This window comes from Gossypium arboreum, chromosome 5 (genome assembly GCF_025698485.1).
Source record: "Gossypium arboreum isolate Shixiya-1 chromosome 5, ASM2569848v2, whole genome shotgun sequence".
Lineage (NCBI taxonomy): Eukaryota > Viridiplantae > Streptophyta > Magnoliopsida > Malvales > Malvaceae > Gossypium > Gossypium arboreum.
This window is the reverse complement of record NC_069074.1, coordinates 68,638,493-68,661,300: the sequence shown is the minus strand read 5'-3', so window position 1 is coordinate 68,661,300 and position 22,808 is coordinate 68,638,493. Positions and strand designations below refer to the sequence as shown.

General features: G+C 33.8%; 1 protein-coding gene across 1 annotated transcript; it reads left to right on the top strand.

Annotated features, from left to right (window-relative positions):
- The first annotated feature begins 317 nt into the window (after positions 1-317).
- On the top strand, positions 318-15,914 carry LOC108450482 (phospholipid-transporting ATPase 3). The gene is made up of 27 exons (XM_017748130.2): positions 318-950; positions 2,434-2,499; positions 3,320-3,381; positions 4,069-4,150; positions 4,358-4,468; positions 5,073-5,150; positions 5,294-5,390; positions 6,443-6,549; positions 7,379-7,444; positions 7,688-7,809; positions 7,919-8,003; positions 8,094-8,171; positions 8,260-8,376; positions 8,475-8,624; positions 8,731-8,835; positions 10,552-10,694; positions 11,333-11,434; positions 11,519-11,582; positions 11,676-11,888; positions 12,774-12,939; positions 13,053-13,132; positions 13,223-13,462; positions 13,983-14,204; positions 14,366-14,533; positions 14,611-14,973; positions 15,059-15,165; positions 15,418-15,914. The coding sequence occupies exons 1-27, from the start codon at positions 831-833 to the stop codon at positions 15,713-15,715; spliced, it is 3,612 nt and encodes a 1,203-aa protein (XP_017603619.1). The 5' UTR covers positions 318-830; the 3' UTR covers positions 15,716-15,914.
- Positions 15,915-22,808: the final 6,894 nt, after the last annotated feature.

Genomic DNA, 22,808 nt, shown 5'->3' with positions numbered 1-22,808 from the left:
ATTTTAGTATTTTCTTCATAAAATTAAAATTAGCATAAAAAGTTATCAACATTTTGATAAAATGATTTAAATTTTACATTTTAAAATATTTATATAGACTTTTAATTAAAAATTTGAAAAATTTAAAATAATGATAATAATATTTGTAATTAATAGCTTTGGCATTAATTGATATAGCTCGTAATACAAACTTTCAAATAATTTTATAAAAGAAATTCACTTAAAAAGCTGAAAATTTGGAACATTGCAAATTTTGTAAAAAAACAAATATACCCTATTTTTAATAAATACACATGAGAAAAGGAAAACACAAATCAATTCCTCACATAGCGATCCCTAGAACCGAGTAATAAAAAGCTGAAGCTGATGATGAAAAAAGTAGAAGCCGAAGCTGTTGCGTTGATACTTTGGTAGAATAAAAATCGTTTTTGGAAATATCTTTCAAAATCCAAGACCATCCAAAATTCACTTTTGATTGGTGCCGCGCTGCATGGACAATGGAGCCACGCGGCGAAATGCTAGGCAAAATAAACGCGGTTCGATCGATCCTGCTTTAAATTTAAAACTGCCGAAGCTAAAATGGAATTTTTGTAAATAAATTTTCTTTTAACAAGAAAAACAAAACTGAAACATCATCCAAGCGAAGATAAATTGAATCCAAAGAACACAGTCCCATCCGTTTCATCGTCCATGGAAACGAAACGTCCCATTTAAACCCGATTGAGTGTTCATTTCTTTGAATCTACATTTCTAGATTTTTAAATTTTTTTCCTCTTCTTGGACCGGTGAGAAGAAAAAAAAGTGAAAGAAAAGAGAAGGAAAGGAGGAAGATGAGTGGATGGGGAACGCCGAGTCGAACAGTCACACTCGGACGGGTTCAGCCACAGGCACCTGCCCTCCGCACCATCTACTGCAATCACCGCGAGGCCAATTTCGCTCATAGATACAAGGTATTTATATATTTTATATATTAGTTTCTGGTTTTGTTGGGAAAAATCCTCGTTCTTTCTTTTTTACGACGTTTTGGTTCCCTGGAAAATAGGAAATATAGTGAACTTGTGTCCATTTTTTATTGTTTACGAAACTAATGCTACCATCTGGAGGTACATGATTTAGGTTTCTAATTTTTTTAAACTAATTTTCTTCACTTTTGTTGGCTTTATTGTTAATGGTGCAATCTGCACTCTAGGCGCTAAAATTCTTAATTGCCTGAGGCGTAAGATGTATAATTACGATAATAAATTCTAAAAGCGGTCCAGTTTGTCCTCAAAAACATGCTTTTTTTTTTTTTAACTTTTTTTTTTTTTTTTGTGGCTGGCCATTATGCATGATTTCTCAACCGAGAAGTGTTTCATGTCATCCCCTTTTTTATTTTTCACTAGGAAAGTTTCAATTAATGCAAAGAATGAACTTTAATTAGGAAAGATTTTTTTTAGCGTTTATCACCTTACAACAATATGCACTTAAGTGCATTAGGCGTGGGCCTGATCAATTATGCCGTGCTTAAAGGTTTTAGACGTTTTTCTTATCTAGCCTCAAGGGGAGTGCCTATTTCATGTTCTATCTTTTCTAATTTTGAGTTTTGTGCTAGGAGTCTATGAGAGTGCAAATACAGTAAGTGGGTTTGGTATCATTTACGATGCTTATGAAGATAGTATTTAAGCATTTTCTTCAGACCACCAATCATTTCTGAGGATTGTCATCTATTGAAGCTTAAGTTTTATCTTGCGTTGACCTGTAATTGATTCAAAAAGTTCTACCAGCCTCCACTAAACTCTTTGTTTGACGTGTGAAATGTGCCATATACACATCTTTGGCTGCAGAAATTATTCGTTTTTATATTTGCAATAGGTTTATGTAATTTTGAGGTGAAATATGTTGTAATATTGTGTTTCATCTTGATAAATTCTTATTTTTCATTCATTATTTCCCTTCAGGGTTTGTCTTTTTTATTTATTGATTATCCAAAAATAATTGCTACCCAGAAATAGGAATTTCACTGCAAGATTCATTTTACTGAAGTTTCAAAAAGTAGTTTTCCATAGTTATTTGATAAGATTCCAGATATTAGTGTGACCATAATCTTTTGCGATCACTCTACTACTAGTTTCAAGCATGTCGCCTTGTTCATGTCATGCTTACATGGAGGAAGTCTAGTTGGTTACTCATTTGGAAAGTTCGATTATGATGCATGAGTAGATATAGAGGTTTATTTGTGTCATTTCTCAAAGCAGTTGCAGATACATAAGTTCTCAATGCTTATTCCATATATTCATATATATATATTGTATAAAATTGGACCATGATTAGATTTGCATTATTTTGTAAGAATGTTTTTGGGTTCTAGAAGTTTTGTTTGTATTTGTACTTTTGTTGCTTGCATCTGATTTGAGTATGATTTGGTTCTCATTAGTGTGGTTTCTATTATTCCAGGGGAATTCGATATCGACTACCAAGTACAACGTTTTTACCTTTCTACCAAAGGGGCTATATGAACAGGTAATCTTATTGGAGTTCTACAGAACTGAAACTGGTATATGGTTGTGTGATTCTTTAGGCATTTCTTATGATAACTTTTTACTGGTATATGGTTGGGAACACAATGGAAGATATGATATTATTTCTATTCTTGACTCAATCATGGTTCTTGTGGGGAGAATTTTACTCTTTTTCTTCGAGAATAATAATAAATGAAAAGTTATTCTGGTTTTTATCTCATCTTCCTTCAAGATTCTCCTTTTTCATATTTCAAAAAAAAAAAAAAGCCCTACAACCTTTCCTAAAAACACTTTCAAACCTAGCAATCACATTTGTAGAGGCATGTGTAATCTTTTTACTTGTCACTTCAGATGTTTTAATCTTTGGTTTATAGCATACTGATATATTTTTTCTTTCAAGTGCTAAACAGCTTAATTTGGCTAATGCATGTTTAGTGGGCTGTACTATCTTAATGAGAAATAATACCTGGTAACAGTTTAAATGTTATCAGTTATTTTAAAAAGGAAAACTTACCAAGTTTTGTTCCAATAAAGTATTCCATGTTTACCATTTCTTCTTCAGGGGTTGTTCTTCTGTTAATTCCTGTTGACAAATTTGAGGATGTACCTACCCATCAATTATTTTTTGCATAGTCATAATGAAATAGTTTCTTTTCCCATTCTGTATGCTACTTCAACTTCCATATCTCTGGCCATAATTGTCATACAGTCTCACTGTATGAACCATTATTTTTTGGGTCTGGGATGTGAGTTAGAGATCTTGCTTGATTAATGTTTTTGGCTACTTCTGATCCTAACAAAGTTCTGTTTTACTCTGACAGTTCAGACGGGTAGCTAACTTGTACTTTCTTATGGTGTCAATCCTATCAGCAACTCCGTATAGGTAACGTTTCCTACTGAATAGGTGAACTGAGTTTTGTTAGCTTTGTTAATTACAAAGAGAAGGTTTCCTGGAACGATGATAGTAAATTTGTTCAATGTCCACGGGGTGGTGCTCACTTGATGTAGGGAATGTGGCTTGGGCACAATTAAATTATTTCACAAACAGAATGAGAGTTATTTGTTGTCTCTGATCTAAAATTATTCCGCTTTGAGTTAAATATCACTAATATTTTATTGGTCTGATGTGCTTCATTTTATTTATTTTTTAAAATAAAAATAGATGTTGAAACTGAAAATGTTTTCGGTGCAGAAACTGACAGGACCATCTATAGTATTTTCTTTCAGTTTCCTGCTCATCTTCTGTTCCATATTGTTAAAACTCTATTCTATTATCATTTAAAGAAAAAAAAGTATTCATACAGCTGTTTTAGTAGTCATGGTGCATGTTGAAACTTGAAAGTCCACCTTTTAGGCACAATTATCATCTTCTACCTTCTTCCATGTGCTCATTGATTGCATTTACCTCATCTTCTCCTATTGTGCTGCATGTGAAACTTCTCTTCCTCCCCCCCCCCCTTTCTTCTGTTGTAAATATTTTGGTGCTAATGATTTGTAAGACAGAAGATTTTAACCAACTGATTCGTGTAAATGTGAACTCTTATGTAATAACAATTTTTTCTTGATGCAGTCCTGTTCATCCTATAACAAATATGGTTCCTCTGAGTCTTGTGCTTTTATTTTCTCTCATTAAAGAGGCATTTGAGGACTGGGTGAGTATTACATTGCATGCTTATTGTAGCATACCTTTTCTTCCTTTGGCTTGTGCCCTTATTGACTTTCTCATCTTGTCTTTATTTTTGGTTTGGGAGGTTTTTGGGCCAGGGATTAAGTTTCTGGAAGGTTTAGCTTGAGCATTGACTTTTTGTAACTTTGGGTTGAATGCTGAATTTCGTTCTTTCCCTTATCATATACAACAGCAACGTTTTCAGAATGATATGACTATAAATAACACTCTTGTCGACGTGTTGCAAGCACAAGGGTGGGAATCTCTTCAATGGAAAAAGCTGCAGGTTGGAGATATTATCAGGGTAAGCTTCTAAATTCCTGTTGTTGATTTGTTTCCTCCGCACAGTCAAATGGTTGTCTTAATTTGTTGTGCAACTTCACCCTTCTTCCCCCTTCCCTCTTCCACTATATATCTAGGAAAGATCTTCAAAAATATATTCTTTTCCCTTTGTGCGTTTCTCTCTCAGTTTTGTGTCATGAATGATTGATTGGAAGTTCAGGTGACCTACTGAGAGATTCTTTCTAATTGCTAATTCGTAGACATAAATTCAGTCTTATGGGCATATTATATGCATTTCCGGTTCAGGACTGTGTTTCCCCCACCTAAGTTCTCAAAAAGTACTGCTAATACTGCCTTCATGTACAGTTTACACTTGGTCAAGGTCAATCAATGACCTGTCATTGCCTTTTTACTTGTTTCTTATTTTTCCCTGATGATTTTTCTATCCATTTGGAGACTGAAAGTATTAAGATATTTGTCGCTTGCAGAAAATTTTCTTTTCCTTTTATATATATATTCTACAATATAATCTTATTATCATGATTAAAGCTTACTGAGTTGATTTACATGGTATCACCTACTGAACAAATTTATGAAGATATTGTGAAAACTTTCCCTTTTTGCAGGTTAAGCAAGATGGGTTCTTTCCTGCCGATCTTCTTTTACTTGCTAGTACAAATGTTGATGGAATTTGCTACATTGAGGTAATTACCTTTTCTGGGTCTATTTGGAGCTGTTATTTTGTACTTTTTATTCTATTTATGAAAAGCCATTGCCCTTCTAATGTTATACCTCATTGAGTGATTTGTTCTTGAACTGAATTTTTTTTTTAAAAATTTGTCCACAGACTGCAAATTTGGATGGCGAAACAAATCTGAAAATCAGAAAGGCACTTGAGAGGACTTGGGATTACGTGACTCCTGAAAAAGCATGTGAATTTAAAGGTTAAACCTTTTAGTTATGTCATATTTCCAACTTGAATGACTGATAAATCATAAATTAATTTTGTTCAAAGATTTCCATGATTTTGTCTGTTAGTTTACATGTCTTCAATGCTATTCTGCTGAGTGTATTAATAGCAGCACTAAGATAGTAGTCAAAGTCTGTTGGCCAAAAAAAAGTAGTTAAAGTCTTGTGATTATGAATTAATAAAATTAATTTCTTAAAGATGAAATTCACTTTCACTTTTTCTTGAAAATGCTTTTATATCTGAGTATCTGACTAGGATGGTTCTACCCATGAGGCATAAGATTGTTGACATTGGTTATTGTTCATTTTTAAATATCTTCTGTATTCTGCTATTATAATATGTCACTTTCCTTCATATTTCTCACTTTAGTCTTCATCTCTTCCTTATGTGTTTCTTATTTTTAAAGAGAATATTAATTTAGAACAGAAGAAAAATTGTGAAAAGAGAAAATTTCAACTTTTCAGCAGCAATGAGGATATGGTGAGGTATGGCCAACAAATTGGAGTTTAAGTTAGTGCAGGAAACCCTGTTATTTGTTCCTGCTGGGGTTTGTGGAATTTTGCTTTTGCTTTGCCATGTCTAAGGCCATAGTTTTGCTAAGGCTTGATTTTATTTTATGTTTTTAATGTTCTTCATTTAGTTTTAACTTCTTCATTTTCTCCATTTTAAACACTTAAAACTACATACTTTTTCTATATTCCTTATTAACTTTTCATGTCTTTTTTTTTTTTTTGTCTTTAACCTTGCTGCAATAAAAACCATTAGACAGTTCTATTATTAAAAAATTTAAAAGTTCTAATATAGAAAGCTCAATGATATAATATCCAATATCATCAATTACTTGATATCGAGTACAATGAAGGATTCCTTGGCTGCACTGCATCATTAAGTCTCTGGGAAGTAATTAGTGTATTTTCTTTTTTCTTTTTGTCTAACACTCGGAAGTGATGCTTTCAAAACCAATTTTTATATTTTCTTGTTTCTTCTTCTAAACTTCTAAATGGAAGCAATCTTTGTTAATTGCAGGTGAAGTTCAGTGTGAGCAACCAAACAACTCTTTGTACACTTTTACTGGCAATCTTGTAATGGACAATCAAACAATGCCTCTTTCTCCAAATCAGATTTTACTGAGGGTATTTTCTGAGTATCTTCCTTCCATCAGCAGTAATGTCATCAAGGCATGCACCTAGGTGTGCCTATACCTTTCCCTTGGTGCTAGACAACAAAAACACCTCAGACCCTTTTGGGTGTGGCGCATGCCTGGTGCGCCTGAATGTCCTATATTTAAGGGGACAGGCATCAAAAAAGCCTGCTTCATTAAAGTTCTCTCTGTTTCTTTTATTTTTCGCATTTTTCACTTGATGTACGTTCACTAGTGAGAGAGTTATAGTGTCACTCTCCATAAGGAAATAGTTTGTTTTGACTAACAAAAAAAATGGTGCATGTATTGTAGATAAACTGTTAATTATACAAACACTCATAGAAAATCACATCCATGTACATATTGCACCTTTACTTCACTCAGCTGAGCCATTTTCTTTTTTTTTTTTTTTTTTTTGTACTTGCACCTGAGGCAATATAAGGGCTTGGTGCCAAGAGTCCATCTTGTGCACTTGACAACATTGATCATCAGCTGTTTACTTAACCTGTTTCCAGCTTATTTGTCCTGTTTTTCCCCGAGACTTTCTTATCACATGTAATGAATCTGAAGTTAATATGTTTTTTTTGGCCCTCTAGAATTTGTCAGGAACTTAATCTTAGTTCTTTTCCTCATTTAATTTGGCTGTGCTTTTTGCACTTAAAATTTATTACAATTCCAGCCAATAGTTTGTTGTTACATTGTTTTAAATTTCTGAGTCTCTTAATTTTCCTTTCTAATAATTTGTTGTTGAAAAACTGTATTTAATATTCTTTCTCCATGGATGAAATTAAATAGAGCTGATATTTGCAATTTGATTTCAGGGTTGCAGTCTGAAAAACACTGATTACATTGTTGGGACTGTTATTTTTACTGGTCATGAAACAAAGGTTTGTTGCCGAAGTTTTATAGTATCTATTATATTCAGTATGCTGAGACACTTAACATGCTGGAGTTTGTTGGTTTCTGGGAAATGTTTAATTATAAACATTTAAATGTGAAAAACCTTTTCCATTATATATCAAATCTCGACCTTTGATACTTAGCAACTGTGTTTTATCTTCCCTTTATCTGTTTGATCTACTAGTTATAGTTATATGTCCTTTTTGTGGTAATTTGGGATGAGTTTGCAGGTTATGATGAATTCCATGAATGTTCCTTCAAAAAGAAGTACATTAGAGAGGAAACTTGACAAACTAATACTCGCTCTCTTTTCTACTCTTTTCTCTATGTGTCTACTTGGAGCAATAGGCAGGTGTGGGAAATAGCTGTCTGCAATAATATTACAATTTTAACTGTTGTGGGATTTTATTTGTTCTCCCATATTTTGTTGATAATGATGTTCTCTGGTTTAAATGTTGCAGTGGTATATTCATTGACCGAAAGTACTACTACTTAGGTCTCAGTCAATCCGTGGAAGATCAATTCAATCCTAGTAAAAGATTTCTGGTACTATGTTCTTGTTGGTTTTAGGTTTCTCTCTCAACTCTCTCTCTTACATAGAAAAGATCGACTCAATTCTTTTTTCTGGTTGTACAGGTTATTATTTTGACCATGCTGACCCTACTCACTTTATACTCTACAATTATCCCTATATCTCTATATGTTTCTATTGAGGTCGGTCTTCCTTTTTTTTTGTTTATGTGGTTTCTTGCTTTATCAATGCACAAAGATTGCCTTACTGGATTTCACATAAAAATTTCAGACGATCAAGTTTATTCAGTCCTCTCAATTTATCAACAAGGACTTAAATATGTACCATGCTGAATCCAACACACCTGCTTCAGCTAGAACTTCTAATTTGAATGAGGAACTTGGGCAGGTAAGCATGTGCAAATTGGGCCAATTTGAATGAGATGCAGCCAGTTCTATTATTTTGTGTATTGAGTCTAAATCATTTTGAATTGCTGGTATGATTAGGTGGAATACATTTTTTCTGATAAAACTGGAACTTTGACAAGAAATTTAATGGAGTTCTTCAAGTGTTCAATTGGAGGTGAAATGTACGGGACAGGTATGACTGAAATAGAGATGGGTGTTGCTGAAAGAAAAGGAATAAAGGTTCAAGAGGTAGTCCCTTCCATATCTAATTATAAAGCAACTAATATTTGAGCTCTTTGAGTAAATTTACCTATTTTTCATGGAAATGATATTCTTGTTCTTATAACATCTTTAGGCGAAAACATCAACCAATTCACTACGGGAAAAGGGTTTCAATTTTGATGATGTGAGGCTTATGCAAGGAGCTTGGAGAAATGAACCTAATCATGATGCTTGTAAGGTAGGTTATGGTCTTTGCCTCTTTTGCAATAGAATTTGGTATTTAATATGGAATGTTTATTAATAAATGGCTTTTACTTAACTAAAGGATGCTCTGTTAAAAGCTTGTTTCCATCTCAGCTCTTTTTTTTTTTCTTTTTTTCTTGTTTTAAGGGCAAGAATAAGAAATCTATTTGTGATTTTAAAAGGATTTTGTGTTTGATAATAATATTTGATATTTGTCTTATCCATTTGGATCTTTAAGATGTTTAGTCCAATTGGATTTTTTTAATTTGTATTTTTTAAGTCTATATTTGTGTAATAAAAGTCAATCTTCTGCATTGCAAATGTGGAGTTTGATTCTGTCAACAATAAAGCTTAGGAGATCTGCTTCACTTCATTTTATTTTAGAAAACTCATTTAGAAATACAAATGAATTGCAAGTTCCCAATTGCAACTACAACCTTAGCCTTGAGCTTGAGCTTGTGCTTGAGCTTGAGCTTGGCCTACTCGGGCCTGATATTTTGTGAACAATAAGAGCTTGTCCTCTATCGTTTCAGCTATATTTGAAGCTCAGATACATAAAACCTTAAGTTAACATGTTTGTAAAGGGAGCTTTGGTGATATACAGGTTTGCAGCCAGCTGTCCTATTTAATATTTGTCAAGGATCTTTTCTTTCTGTTTATATATGCATTGTTTTTTTCTTGCTTGGATATTGGGGAATGACTGTATTGAGAAATGTTGTGTACTGATTTATGGCCTGCATAAGCAGGAATTGCAGATGAATTGTTTCTAATGCAAGAAAGAGTAAATCTAAGAATCATAGACTAATTTCACTTTTGGACAACTCTCTGCTGGATCTTTTTGTGGTTGTAATAATCTTTTTTCCTACGGGTGTGGGTCCACTCCGGTTTTTTTTCACCCATTAATATCCAATGCATGTTTAATTACCATTCACAAGTTGATTTTCACATTTAATAGATGGATCCTACATGGTTCCTACACATTTGAATGACGATAGTCATTGTATTGGATATTAATCGATGAAAAAGTAATAGAGTGGATCTTAACCCTTTTCCTACTGTCATTCAAGGCAGTGGTTTCTTTTAGTGGTTCCTGATGATTTTTGGTTCATGGTGTTTGTCTGATTCTAGGTGGGAATTAATTAACTTCTTATTGATGTATTGGATGACATAGCATCTGAGTTGTTGTACCATTATTGGATTAGCATTACTGTTGCACTTAGTAATTATAAACCAATGATTCCAAGTTCTGACATTGCATGACCTTCTACCTGTCTTGTTTTTAGTTTATCTATTAAATGCTGAATAAAAAAAGAAAAAGAAAAAGAAACTAAGTGGTGAATTTTGTGCGTGCGTGTGCCTACATGTGCTACACAAATGTGCGTGTTAACGAAATAGGCAAAATATGTACTAATAAGTGAGTTACTGAACCTAACTTGTAATACTGGGTGCCTTCTCAGTATGATCATCAAAGCGGCAGGTGTTTGTACAAAAATGGAGGTTTCCTTTTATGTTCCTGTTTTATTCATTTGTAACGGACTTAGTTTAGAAGGATGCAGAAAAACATGATCGATATTCAACCTTCTTTCTTTCCATTTGGATTTACCTGTATGGATTTCAAACCTAATAATATTCTATTGCTGGATACCTACCTAGGAATCATATGGTGACTACAGCATTTTAAGGCTTTGTTTATCTTGTGCTTGTTTTCCAGGAATTTTTTAGATGCCTTGCCATATGTCACACTGTGCTTCCTGAAGGTGAGGAGACCCCTGAGAAAATCAGATATCAAGCAGCATCCCCAGATGAAGCTGCTTTGGTTTTGGCTGCAAAAAATTTTGGCTTCTTCTTTTACAGGTTGGTGATGCCCTTTGTCTCATTGAGAAGCAGGAGTTATTTCTTTCCCTTTTTCTTTTCATAACAATGGAATTCCTATAAACAATTTATAGATTCAATTTGATTCTGAGTTTGTTTTATTCTGTCTGCTTGAATCTATTCTAGATTTTTGACTGCATGTTCTTTTACAACTGAAAATTGTTGGATTTATCCCTTATCTTCATGTTAATGGAGGCAGGTTTTTTGAAGTACATAATATCTATCTTGATGTCAGTGGAGCTTTACCAAGCAAACCAGATATATTGAGCAATCCACATAAATTTATTTCAAGATCTAATGGAAGGGTTTAACATTTTCCCTAGGTTGTTTTCTTTTTCTAGAAAAAGGGGGAAAAGGGTTCGTGAAAGCAGCATAACTTCACAATTTATTGGTACTAATTGTAATTGATTTAAATTACATGGGATATTCCAACCCTCTAGTTCCTTTTTTCTCTAAGGTTCATCACATTCATCACTTTCTAATTGATCGGTGGTAGAGGAAATGATTACAAGTTTATTTTTTCGTAATGATTATTTGTTTCTGTGTTGGTGCAAATTAGTTGAGGATGTTACTCTTGCTGCATGGCTTTAAAAGCTTGATTTGATGTTCTTTCTTTGCAGGCGTACACCTACGATGATATATGTTCGTGAATCTCATGTGGAGAAGATGGGTAAAACCCAAGATGTGTCCTATGAGATTTTAAATGTTCTTGAGTTCAATAGGTCAGGATGCATCCTTCTTTATAGCTTTAATTAATGGGTGCATTCTGGTCAGCACTAATGTTTATGCATTTTTGCATTAAATAGTACGAGGAAGCGACAGTCTGTTGTATGTCGTTATCGAGATGGCCGACTAGTTCTTTACTGTAAGGTAATAAGTCTTCAGAACTTCCGAACAGGATGAGATTATATACTGTTTTTCTGGCAAGAAAATGACACTGAGCTAGAACAATGCTTTTCACAGGGAGCTGATACTGTCATTTATGAGAGATTGGGGACTGGAAATGGTGACTTAAACAAAGTGACCAGGGTTCACTTGGAACAATTTGGCTCAGCTGGATTACGTACCCTTTGCTTGGCCTATAGAGATCTAGCTCCTGACTTGTATGAGAGCTGGAATGAGAAATTCATCACAGCCAAGTCATCTCTACGAGATCGTGAAAAAAGGTTGGATGAGGTATGTTTTGTTATGTGATGGTTCGCATGTTTTGTTTAGAGAAATTTGATCTTTTCATGAATGTTGATTTCTTATTTAGTCTTAATTAAAAATGAAGGTAAAAACACATGTTCGGTCCCTCTCAAATTTCAATGCTGAGCAAATTAGTCCTTTTTAAAAATTAATCAATTCAATCAAAAGTGAGCAACTAAGGACAATTAATCTTGGTGTTGATGTTTTCTATCAATTGTACATGATTTTGATTGGTATAATAACAAGTTTAGCCCACGAAGTTTATATATTGTGTAAATTTTGACAAAATGGGTAAATGTTATGGGCTAAATTTGTTAGATTAGGACCAAGTTGACACAATACATAAATGTTGTGGGCTAAATTTATTAAATCCAGACCAAATTGACATATTATGTAAAATTTGAGAGCTAAATTTGTTATTATATTAATGATTATTTGTCCTTAGTTGCTCGCTTTTGAAATTGATAGGGATTATTGCTTTAATTTCTTTGAGAGGGACCAGTTTGCTCAATATCGAAATTGAGAGGGACCATAGAGGCAGATATATTAGAAAAGCCCTTGTAAATAAACCCTTCTGCTTTTATTGTACCTAACTAGGCCCCTACTCTTTTATTTTTTATCCATGAAAACCCTCAAATTAAAATCTGTTATCTTCACAATCAGTTGGCATTTCATACTTAGAGGTTGAAGTAGCACATTAATATGGCCAAGTTCTGACTTGGACAAACACGAATTTATAATATATCTTTCTTTTCACAACAGAAATATTGGAAGCCAATGCAGCTTTACTGTTATTGAAAAGTTGAAAGGCCTTTATTTGTGGAGGTACTTTTAATGATTATTTAATTTATCATATTTTTAAAACTTATGCAGGTGGCTGAACTCATAGAGAAGGAACTCATTTTAATTGGTGCAACTGCAATAGAAGACAAGCTTCAAGAAGGAGTGCCAAATTGCATTCAGACTCTTTCTAGAGCTGGAATTAAGATTTGGGTGCTAACTGGGGATAAGATAGAAACTGCAATAAATATAGCTTACGGTAAGTATTTAAAGGAGATTAGTTTTCCGTGAAACCTGCCTTGGAACTGTGTGTTCATTCCTTATATTGTTCATGATCTCTTCATTTTCTTTATGATTTTAATAACTCTGCAGCGTGCAACTTACTAAACAATGAGATGAAACAATTCATTATCAGCTCTGAAACAGATGCTATTAGAGAAGTTGAAGAAAGGGTAAGCATTTTGTACGAGTCTTGTTAATGTACTATGATATAAACTATTAATTGCAGCCATGATTATTCGTAATCGAATGCCTATTATCAGGGGGACCAAACTGAAATTGCACGCTTCATGAAGGAGGAAGTTAAAAAGCAACTGAAGCAGTTCCTTGATGAGGCACCACAATATTTTTGCTCACCCTCTGGACCAAAATTAGCACTTGTTATAGATGGAAAGTGTCTGATGTATGCTTTAGAACCAAGTTTAAGGATAATGCTACTCACTTTAAGCTTGAATTGCTCTTCAGTTGTTTGCTGCCGAGTCTCCCCTTTACAGAAAGCACAGGTTGGTTATTGATGGCAACTGTACTGAAACATATTAATTTTTCTCAGTAGTGTACATAAAAAGTTTGCGCACAAAAATGAAAAAGGTTTTGCAGTAAATTGATAAAAATTTAAATGCCTTCATAATTATCTAATGTACTTGGATAAAATTACTGCAATTGTTATGGTGTATTATTTTAATTCAAGTCTTGCATTATTGACAGCTTAGTAGAATTGGTGCATTACAGTATTCTTCAGAAAAATTTAAAATAATCCGTGTTTTAGTAGTGGTTGGTGTGTTAAGCAACCCTTTGCTAAACCAATATTTTTCCCTTTGTTGATTGATTACTTTAACGAGCATTTCTTGAGTGCTGAAGTTCATAAGAATTTTTTTCAGAATTTCAGCTTTTTCCATTTCTTTAAACCAACATTCATAAGAATTTCCCCTATATTGTATTTCAAACCTTTGGAAGGAGAGAGAGTACATGTGGTTAGATATTTCTTGTAGAGGTAACATCTGAAATTACTTTTGGCGCTTGCAGGTAACAAGTCTGGTGAAGAAAGGTGCACGTAAAATTACACTCAGTATAGGTGATGGTGCAAATGATGTTAGCATGATTCAAGCTGCTCATATTGGTATTGGAATTAGTGGGCTTGAGGGGATGCAAGCGGTCATGGCTAGTGATTTTGCAATTGCTCAGTTTCGGTTTCTTGAAGATTTGCTCCTTGTGCATGGACGTTGGTCTTATATTAGATTATGCAAGGTTCGACTTTCCTCTTCCTTTAAAGGACGTTTTAACATTTTTGGTTGGTATTATGCATGGGTTTTCGTATGATCTTTAGCTTATGCAAGGTTTGACTTTTTGATGTCCAAGACATTTTTAAAATTTCTGGTCGATGATATTTATGGTACTTCCTTTTGCAGGTCGTGATGTATTTCTTTTACAAGAACCTTGCGTTCACTTTGACTCAGTTTTGGTTCACCTTCGGTACCGGATTTTCTGGCCAAAGGTTCTATGATGATTGGTTCCAGTCATTGTACAATGTCATATTCACTGCACTACCAGTGGTTATTGTTGGGCTCTTCGACCAGGTACTCCATTCATTCCAATTTATTTCTGATGGAATCTTGTTCTGCCTGTTTATGCAAATACCTTGCTTGTTATCCAGGATATTAGTTCATCCCTTTCCAAGAAGTACCCTGAATTATATAAGGAGGGAGTAAGAAATATGTTTTTCAACAGGAGAGTTGTCGCAATATGGGCCTGTTTTGCAGTGTATCAATCTCTAGTCTTCTTTTATTTCGTATCTCTTTCAAGTTCAACGAGCAGGGATTCAGATGGTAAAATGTTTGGTCTTTGGGATGTCAGCACGATGGCCTTCACATGTGTAGTAGTAACTGTTAATTTACGTCTTCTCATGATGTGTAATTCTATCACAAGATGGCACTACATTAGTGTTGGAGGAAGCATTATAGTGTGGTTCGTGTTTATTTTCATATATTCTGGTATTATGACTCGATTTGATCGCAACGTAAGTCACAAATCATGTTTCATTATCTTCCTTTATCCATTTCGATTCGTGAAATGCAACTTCTTGACTCAGTTGGCTACTGCAGGATAACATGTTTTGGGTCATATATGTGTTGATGAGCACATCCTATTTCTACGTCACTCTTCTTCTTGTTCCAGTTGCTGCACTTCTCGGAGATTTCCTTTACCTTGGGTAAGAATGTGACAACTTTTAGCACTCTGCTATAATGTATTTCTATGTTTGGAGTTGGTTGAGTACGGATTTGTTCAACTTTTAAAAAGTTTTTTATGTATTTGGAGGGGATCATATCTGCACACCAATGTCTTAATATATGTCGGGTATGGATGCTTAATATATTATATTTGATGCATGATGGAAATGCTTGCTCATGCTCCAGTCAGGGCCTTTTCTTTGTTAAACATTTTCCTTTATTTTGTTTTTCAGTGTGCAAAGATGGTTCTTCCCCTATGATTATCAGATAGTTCAAGAAAGTCACAAGGATGATGCCGACAGCATCAATAAACCAGATTCACAAGAAACAAAAGAACACCTTACACCGGACGAGGCAAGAAGCAACGAAATATCTCAATTGCCGAAGGAAGTATCGAAACACAGTGGATTTGCATTTGATTCACCAGGTTATGAGTCATTTTTTGCTACACAGTTTGGTAAATATGTTCCACCCAAGGCATGGGATGTTGCTCGGAGAGCTAGCATGAAGTCGAAGTCAAAACCAAAATAAAAACGAAAACAATTGATTGCCCCTTTTTTTGATAGTCTAACCTTAGAAAATCTGTAAAATAATTAGTCCATTTGATGTAGGTTCTTTTTTAATTGATTGAAAGCTAAATCAAATATCAGGTTTGAAAGTATGGGATATGGATGTACAGCTACATTAATAGACAAAAAAAAAAAAAATTAATTTTCCAATTTTAGGATAATATCTCTCATTTTTCTAAAAAAAAAATGCAAATATGTTTTCAAGATCAAAGAATGGGTGAAGCCTGAACTGACTTAGAGGATTTATAAATCATTGTCAAATTATAACTTAAAAAAGAAGTTGACGAGTAATTGAAAAAAATGAAAACTACCCTGTGAATGAAAAGAAAGATTTGCTACTTTTGATAGAAAAATGTATAAATCAAAATAGATAGAAAAATGATTCCACGTGGAGAAGATTAATGGCATCCGATGCCATTATGAAATAAATGGCATTTAATTTTTTCGGGAAAATAAATAAAGATTGTTCATTTCATCTGGGTTTTAATAAAATTAATCACTAATTTTAAAGTCTACTATCTAACAAATTTAAAAATTAATATACTATGCTGCTTGTTTACAACAGCAGGGGACGGAGGTTGAAGGTTATGCGGTTGTGGAGGAAAGGTGGCAACTGCCTGACACGGGCTGGATAAAAATAAATTCTGATGCGACTCTACAGAGTGAATCGTCCGGTTGGAGAGGTGACAAGGGACAGGGAGGGTCCATTGCTTTGGGGATATACTCGAAAGGTTGGAGTGTCCGATACTTGAAGAAGCAGAGTTATGGGGAGTATTGGAGGGCATTCAAATTGCATGGGAGAAGGGTTTAAAAAAGTTATCTTAGAATTGGACTGTTTATAAGCTCTTAATATTTTCAATGGTCGGGATCTAGATCAAGGTCTGTCAAGCTTGAGGGCTAAGGAAATTATGCAACGGATGGAGGGTGTCTGAGTGCAGTATGTTGGGTGACAGAGGAATCATGTAACGGATGATACGGCAACCTTAGTTATGAGAATACCGGTTGACTGGAAAGTGTTTGAAAAGCCTTGTTTTGTTGTATCTGATTTAATCCTAGTAGAGAACCAACGTATGGTTGTTGGTATTAAACATTAGTTATTATTGGTTTAGTTCTGTTGTACTCTCTATTCAATAAAATAATAATAATATACTATACAAGTTTTGCAATCATATACACATTTGTATAATTACTTATGGATTTCAACATAATCTCGTCCAATATTTTTATATATGTCTTTTACGACTAGATCAAAAATAAAAACTTAAAACTCTAATACTAATATAATTATCACGTCTCATAATCTATTATGTAAAGATAATGTAGAATTAAAATAGTAAACTTATAATATAGTTTGATACAAAATCACATGATCAAAATTATTCAATTCGTTATTGTCTAAAATATTCTTAAATATAGAGATATTCAAGTATTGTATTATTTGAAGAAAATTTGTTATTATTTATATTCGAAAAAAATAATTCCAATTATTCTTATCTTCAATTGAATAATTGAATATCATTCTTTATTTATTTAATGGATGATGGCCTAATGCCATTATCTTTTTTTCATTCCAAATGGCTAAAGGCCATTACCATATTTTTTTCAATAGCATTTACGCCATTATCACTTAAAATGGCTACTTGCCATTAATGATGGAATTAAAATCATCTTAGGCTCGAGATTTTCAGTATTACATGGTGAAGAAGGAAATGGAAGATTATGCTAGAATCATTGAACAAAAATGGTGTGAATTTATGGAAGACGAAATGGAGGGGATGAAGTGAAAAGGCTTAGGGGTGAGTAAAACTCGATTCGACTCGAAAAAAATAAAAAAATATTCAAATTTCTAGTTAAACGAATCGAGTTATTCGAGTTAATCGAGTTATTTGAGTTAACTCGATTTTTTTTAGAAATTTCGAGTTCGAATCGAGTTCAGTTTTCGAATTCGAATAATTCGAATATCAAACTATAATATTTTATATTTTAACCCTAAACTTCCAAACCTTTTTACTTTTCCCTCAAAACTTTTACTCCTTCCCACTTTCTCCCAAAACTTTTACTCCTTTTCCATCCCAACCCCCCAATCTACCCATAATCCATTTCCCACCAAAATTTTACTATCCCATTTACTTTTTCTCAAAATTTTACTCCCAAAAACCCTCAAAACTTTTTATTTTCCCCAAAATTTTTACTTTCTTCCCATCCCACCTCCTATCTACCCAAACCCATCCCCCCCCCCCAATTTTTTTAAATATTTTCCCTCCAAAATTTTACTCCCTTATTTATTTACTTTTCCTCAAACATTTAATCCCCAAAACTTTTTATTTTCCTCCTAAACTTTTACTTTCTCAACCTTTACTCTCAAATAAAAAATCAAAATTATCCAAAAAAATCACTAAACATAAATAGTAATAATTTTATTTATATTTATTATTTATATTATTAAATTAAATTTCACATTTTATATTATTTATATTATTGAATTGTTTAGTCATATTGAATATTTATATTAAAATTGAATTATTAATTATGCCATTAAATATTCATGTTAAAATTTTATATTGGTATTAATTTCACATTTTATCTTTAAAATAACTTTTATTAAAAAATCACATTTTACATTTAATATATTTTTAATTACAAAATATATAATGGCAAGAATTTGAAGATAATTGAAACAACTAAGCAAGCAAAAAAGCTAACCCGTATATAAAAGTTTAATAAATAAATTATGAGGTGATGAAAGTTAATAAAAATTTTGATTAAGGTAGACAAATTTTATTACGATGGGTGACAATGGTTACAAGGACCCAAAATTATTTTTTAAAATTTAACTCGAACAAATATATTCGATTCGATTCGATTCAAATTTCATCTCATTCTACTCGATTCGAGAAAATTTCAAATCAAATTAGGATGATAAAATATGATTCGTCAACTCGATTAACTCAAAATTTTTTCATTCGATTCGATTCGATTCGATTCGATCGAACGCTCACCCCTGGAAAGGCTGACTTAAATGGCAAAAAGAAGCAGGTGGTAAAGACTGGGCCAGGGAGCCCGAAAATGAATAAATCAGCTGGTGGAAGTGGGCCGGTTTTGATGGACTTGGGAGAATCAGATAAAATGATGGGTAAAAAAACCAGGAATTTCAACTAGGCTGAAAAATGTTGGTTCGGTCTTTGGGCCGAAAATGGATCATTCGGCTGGTGGGAGTGGGTCAACTCTACTAGATTCAAAAAAACGTTGAAAGAAGGTTGGATAAGGATAATATTTCTGTTGTTAGACTGGAAAATGACGGTTCGACCACTTTTGCTGAAATTAGGGACAAACCCAAAGGGTCTCTTCATGTGGAGGGATACTCGAGAGACTCTATCCTCAACGATTGTAATGTGTCTTCTTTCGGTATGAGTGGTCTGGAAGCCTCTATTCCTTTAGGTTCAGTTACACACTTTAATCTTATTTTTTGTTGAAGTATCTGATTTTTTTTTCTATTAGTCTAGATGTTTTAAAACTAGGAAATCATTCGGTCGTCACCTTTAAGGAGAATGATGTCACTCATAATATTGGTAACACGAGAGGCATTACTTTTGGAGGGGGAATTCAGGTTAAGTTAGTAATAAGGGATATGGATCTGGTAGAAAATCTGGGTCCAACCGTAATGAAAGGAAGTTAAATAGGATTATCAGGGAATGTGGAGATCATTTTAAGTTAGTTGGTTCTGCTCGTGTACCTCTTTTTGATACAATGAACTCCATGGTTGAATTAATTAATTCTTAACTTGAGAAGGAATTGGATAAAGCTAATCCGAGCATGAATGGCATGCGGGTTGATGAGTCGGGAATCTTCGAGCAGAAAATGGTTAGTTCCTTTATTTTTTCTTTAAATTATGAATATGAATTTGTTTATATTTTCGTGGAATTGTTAGGGGTATGCTAGTGTTAAGTTCCTTCGCATTTTTTGAGAGTATAATGTGGAGTTCAAGTCTGATATTGTGAGTCTGCTAGAAACACAAGTTAGTGGTGTTAAAGCAGATAAAGTCAGCTAAATTGGGCTTTTAATATTCTCACCGGGTGGAGGTTTATGCTTTTTCTGAAGGTATTTGGATAGGTTGGAAAGATTTGGTTCAAGTAGAGGTGGTTTGTAATCATCCTCAATTTATTCTTATCTAGGTAATTGATATTTCGTATGGTCATCCAATCTATGTTGCTTTCGTTTATAGTAGTTCGGATAGACAGAAAAGGAAGAAACTTTGGGTAGGGTTAAAATTGGCTATCCAAGTTTTGCATCAGCTAGAAGTCGACCCTTTTTCTAGTAGGGTGGGTCGAACATCCAAGTTTTGCTGATTTTGTCAAAAATAATTGGAGATTTAATGGAAGCATGTCTAAATCACTTGATCAATTTATTTCTAGTATTAACGGGTGATGAAAAATTCGGGTACTGACCGTTCAACTCAATTGGAAATGAAGGTGGGGGAGGAATTAGAAGAGGTTCTCCATCATGAGGAATTATTGTGGAAACAAAAACCTAGATGTGATTGGTTGGCTCTGGGGACTATAACACCAATTTTTTTCATAGGTGTCCATTGTAGAGAAAAAAATATAATTGAATCATTACCTTGAAAAATAAGGAAGGAGAGTGGATCTTTGAAGAAGTTTATCTTCAATTTGGGTCGGTTAGATTATTCAAGAAATTGTATGGTGAACAACCAGTTAGAATCAAAGATTTACTGTCTAGCATGATCCCAAGGCTTGAACACAGTGATGTTCTATTTCTGGGTAAGGAGGTCTCTATAGATGAAATTAAGTTTGTAACCTCCCCAACCCAGCCTAGACATTATGGCCGAATCGTGAAGACTACATTATCTACTAGTGTGACCAAATGTGTAACACCCCTAACCCATATCCGTCACCGGAATAAGGTTATGAGGCATTACCAGAAATCGCACACGATTCACATACATTCATACAATCATAATCAAAATCTATTCATATCAATCATATTGTCCCTTGTAAGGTCATACGATACCTTAAAACATGCTTAGAAGGGGTTCGAGACTAAACCGATATCATTCACAAACTTTGGAAAACATAGAAAATTTTCAAAGATATAAGGGTCACACGCCCATGTGAACAGGCCGTGTGCCTCACACAGCTACCAGACATGCCTGTGTCATAGGCTGTGTGAAAATAGGGCATACATACTGACTTGCACCATACGGCTGAGGACACGCTCGTGTGTCATGGACGTGGGAAAATTAGGGAGGTTACTGACTTGGGTCACATGGCCGACCACACGCCCATATGCCAGCTCGTGTGTCACACACACGGCCAATAGACACGCCCATGTGTCTAGGCCGTGTCAAAACTTTAGGGTATACTAACTTTAAATCAAAGGGTACCCCAAGGGACACACGACCGTGTAACATGACCGTATGTCACACAAGGCTGAGACACACGCCTGTGTCTCTACCCGTGTGGACAAAAATAGGCAATTTATAAAGCCAACATGCCACCCAAAAAGGGTCATCTCTACTAGCATCAACCAAAGCATAATCTATGACCAAATAGCAACCAAAACCATACTCAAACATGCATAATTCAATCCACAATATCACCAATCAATTTCATACTCAATTTCATATCAAAGCATACCAATTTCATAAACTAAAATCATGCCAATCCATTTGTCTCAAATTCCATGTAATTAAACTCAAAATCATATCAAAACCTTACCATTTTAACTACCAAATCATACCAAGATGGCCATTCACACAAGACTATATATATACCAATTATATCATTCTTCCATCACATAGTCTATACCAAAAACCAATTTCATAATCTCAATCGTATTCATGCCATATCACTTGGCAAGAAATACACATAATACAAATCATAACATCACTAGCCTATACATGCCATACATTAATATTTACAACCTCAAAAGTACCAAAATATCGTTCGATAGTGTGAAGACGATTCTTGACGATCCCTGAGCTCACAGTAGCTTTGATAATCTATAAAACAATGAAAAACACACACAGAGTAAGCTTTCTAAAGCTTAGTAAGCCATATACAAATAAACTTAACACATAAGATAAATATAAGCTAATTTATCCATGGAATCCATAGCAAATCACATATACAAGTTTCATAATTCACATCTAACTCACTTGTTCTTAATGCACTTGCATTTAACCACTGTTCATTCTTATGAAATTCACATATCATTATTTATAAACATACTCACCTTTCATTTTTGAATAACAAATACATTTCATACGTACCTGAATCGGATACTCAATCACATTTTTATTCCATTTTTAATATTGCCCTTTCAAAATTGATAAGGATACATGGATAGCTCGTAAACTCGTACAATGCCATATCCCAGACATGGTCTTACATGTTATCAAATATCGATGCCATTGTCCCAGACAGGGTCTTACACGAAATCATATACGATGCCAATGTCCCATACATGGCCTTACACGTAATCTCATATTGATGCCAATGTCTCAGACATGGTCTTACACGATATCACATCTCGGAATCCTAATGTCATGACACTCATATCCTATACTATTCCTATGGTTCGTACGGGACTTTTAGATGTCGTAACTCCATCGATTCTTACTCGTATTTGCTTGTTCCACAGTCATGTCAATTCAATGACTAATAAACATTTGTAAATCAATTTAAAGGTATTCATTTGTATATGAACTTACCTCATACGGAGACGAACGGACTGGTACAAGTAATCAACAACTTTTGATTTCCTCCAATCCAAATCCGATTTTCATTTTTCTTGATCTTCAATTGAGCTTCAACATGGCCGAACCCTAAAACATCAAATTAGCTTCTTCTTTCTTCTATTTTTCAGTTCAAAATGATGAGAATATGTCTTATTTTAGCTTTGTTTTAATTAATAATAACATAATTTTCAATTTTCAATTTTCAATTTTATCCTTAATGAATAACCTTTAAAAACTTATATTGGATGTCCATAAATGTCCATTATCACATTCAATGGTCTAATATCAACATAAGGAC